The sequence below is a fragment of the Suricata suricatta genome, chromosome 2 (genome assembly GCF_006229205.1).
Source record: "Suricata suricatta isolate VVHF042 chromosome 2, meerkat_22Aug2017_6uvM2_HiC, whole genome shotgun sequence".
In the NCBI taxonomy this organism is placed as follows: Eukaryota; Metazoa; Chordata; class Mammalia; order Carnivora; family Herpestidae; genus Suricata; species Suricata suricatta.
Window position 1 is genome coordinate 186518469 of NC_043701.1, and position 2986 is coordinate 186521454.

The following is a 2986-nucleotide window of genomic DNA, read 5'->3' on the forward strand; positions in this document are numbered from 1 at the left end:
AGATAGTGTGTATGCTGTGCCCACGTTTGCGTGTGGTGTGCAGGCGTGGACTCTGTGTGGGTGGTGTGTGCACCCCTGCATGGCAGGGGGTAGGATGGGCGCAGGCAGAAAACTGCACGTGGCTGCTGTGGCTCCTGAGCGCAATCCTCCCGGAGGGGGTCCAGCATCTGGACACTGGGGAGAAGCCTTGCTCTGGGCTTCACGCCCCAGCGGTCACTTCCTGCCTCCACCCAGCCGCCCCCTCGGACACTCACTGGGTGCCATGGGTTGGGGGCAGCCGGCCGGGCAGAGTCCAGCGCTGGTTGGGAAGGAGTAGGGGAGGCGCCAAGGAACTGAGCCCAGTTCCCATTAAACCCCCTCCTCGCTGGCGCCGCAGCCCCTTACTCTCCCCTGCAAGTAGCCACCCTCAAGGGCCCCTCCCCTCCAGCAGGCCCTGCCCAACAGAGCCACTTGCAGCTTCTTGCCAGGAGGGGGCGCTGGGGATGGAGCTGCTTGCAATTTCTCAGTTCTGGGCTGGCTGCTGGGTTCCCAGCAAACAAATAATCCAGAGTGACAGCCCCAGGCAGGGAGAGCAAAGCCCCCACAGGTTGTTGTGCTGGGGGTGTGGGGGCCTTGCTGGGCACATAGGTAAGAATGTTTTACTAAGAATCAATCTGGTTTGTCAGATGAAAATGCTAAAAATTAAGCCATACATAATTTCATTTGTGAAAACTTGACAATTTTTGTCCTTTCCCGGCCTCATGAGTCTAGAATAAGGACCCCCTCCAAGGTGACAAAGAGTCTAGGCCCCCCACAAGGTGACAAGGAGTCTAGACCCCTCCTTACAGGGTGACAAGGAATCTAGACCCCCCCTTCACAGGGTGACAAGGAGTCTAGACCCCCTACAAGGTGACAAGGAGTCTAGACCCCCTCACAAGATGACAAGGAGTCTAGACACCCCACAAGGTGACAAGGAGTCTAGAATGAGGGGATGTTCCTCCCTTCCCAGGTGGCAAGCAACGGATAACCTGGGTCCATTCTCCTGAGCGGCTTCCCCCCAAGAGGACGAGGTCCATGGCCAACCGTGGTCCATTGGCTCCCGCAGGGACACCAGGCCTGGCTGGAGTCCTGGGATTAGAGACGAGGTGAGTGGACCCCAGAGAGAGGGGAACAGGGAGGGCCCCTCGGTTCCTAGGCCTCCAGTGGGGGCTTGGGCTAGGAGATCCCTCTTACTAGCTGGGGGTGGTCTGTGTCCTGACCACCTCCATGGCCTGGGGCAGTGGCCAGAACCTCTCCACGCGGGGGCCGTTCATCCTGCTGGGCTTCCCGGGGCCACACAGCCTGCAGACCTGGCTCTTCCTCCTCTTCCTGGTCATGTATGTGCTCACGGTGGCCGGGAACCTGGCCATCATCTCCCTGGTCGGGGCGCACCGGCGCCTCCAGACGCCCATGTACTTCTTCCTCTGCAACCTCTCCTTCCTGGAGATCTCGTTCACCTCGGCCTGTGTGCCCAAGACCCTGGCCACGCTGGCCTCGCGCAGCGGAGCCATCTCCTTCGCCGGCTGTGCGGCACAGATGTACTTCGTCTTCTCGCTGGGCTGCACCGAGTACTTCCTTCTGGCCGCCATGGCTTATGACCGCTACCTGGCCATCTGCCTGCCGCTGCGCTACGGCAGCATCATGACGCCTGGCCTCTCTGCACGCCTCGCGCTGGGCTCCTGGCTGTGTGGCTTCTCTGCCATCACCATGCCCACTGCCCTCATTTCCCGCCTCTCCTTCTGCGGCTCCCGCGTCATCAATCACTTCTTCTGTTACATCGCGCCCTGGATCGTGCTCTCCTGTAGCTACACGCGGGGTGTGGAGCTGGCGTCCTTCGGCATTGCCTTCTGCGTCATCCTGGGCTCCTGCTTCGTCACGATGCTCTCCTACGCCTACATCGTTGCCACCATCATCAGGATCCCCTCCGCCCAGGGCCGGCACAGAGCCTTCTCCACCTGCTCCTCCCATCTCCCTGGTCCTCATCTGGTACGGCTCCACCATCTTCCTGCACGTGAGGACCTCGGTGGAGAGCTCGCTGGACCTGACCAAGGCTGTCACGGTGCTAAACACTGTTGTCACTCCGGTGCTCAACCCCTTCATATACACGCTGAGGAACAAGGATGTCAGGGAGGCTCTGTGGCGGTCGGTGCAGGGGAAGTGAGCCCCTCTGAGCCCACAGCAGGGCCATTGGACTGTCCTGTCCGTGGGAGCTAGCGCTCAGCATTGCTCTCTGCATGGGCTGGAAACAGCATCCTGAGAGCATGGTGTGGGCTGGGCTCTTGGGCAGCAGGGGGCTTGGGACAGGTACTTGGCATCATCCTGGCTGCAGGGAGTCTCCACCCCTCTCTCGGCCTTGGTTAGGGATGCTCAGCCCCCAGGGCTCCTGACACAGATTGTGGAAGAGTAATGAGGACACGATGCCCCCAAGAAGGACTCAATGAGCTTCTACCGCCTGCTCATAAGGACTGGGCACTGGACCAGCCTGTGGGCCCCCCAGCCTGGTCTGGGTCTCAGGGGGCTGACAGCTGTCCTGTCTGTGAGGGGTGGGCTGTCTGCCCTTGGGTTTTTACCCACTGCTCACACGTGTGGCCTCCCGAGTCTTCCCTCAGTGGCACACAGACTCTTGTTTGGAGTCAGCGTGTGGGTTTGCCTCAGAGCACACCCCTCAGGACTCACCTTCTCCTGGGGGTCTGCACTGGGGGACACAGAAAGGGGGCTTGGTTCGGCCCCTGAGTGGATCAGTGATGTGGGGTCTTTGGGGTCTGGAACCTCTGCGGGAGGGCTGGTCTGACCCGACAGCCCATCACTGCATATTCTCAGAGCAGCAAGCACAGGCTCCAATCCAACCCTCTGCCAGCACGACCTGGGCATGTCACGTGACTACTGTGTCTTCATCTACAAATGGAGACTGTGTGTGTGCAATCCCCTGGGGCCCCGATGAGTGTGCGGGGCACCTACGCGTCCAGAG

General features: G+C 60.6%; 1 protein-coding gene across 1 annotated transcript; it reads left to right on the forward strand.

Moving 5' to 3' along the window:
* Positions 1-894: 894 nt before the first annotated feature.
* On the forward strand, positions 895-2243 carry LOC115274151 (olfactory receptor 287-like). Its single transcript, XM_029917560.1, is given in 2 exon segments — positions 895-1988; positions 1990-2243. Coding segments are annotated over 2 exon segments (933 nt in total). The 5' UTR covers positions 895-1245; the 3' UTR covers positions 2180-2243.
* The last annotated feature ends 743 nt before the right edge of the window (positions 2244-2986 follow it).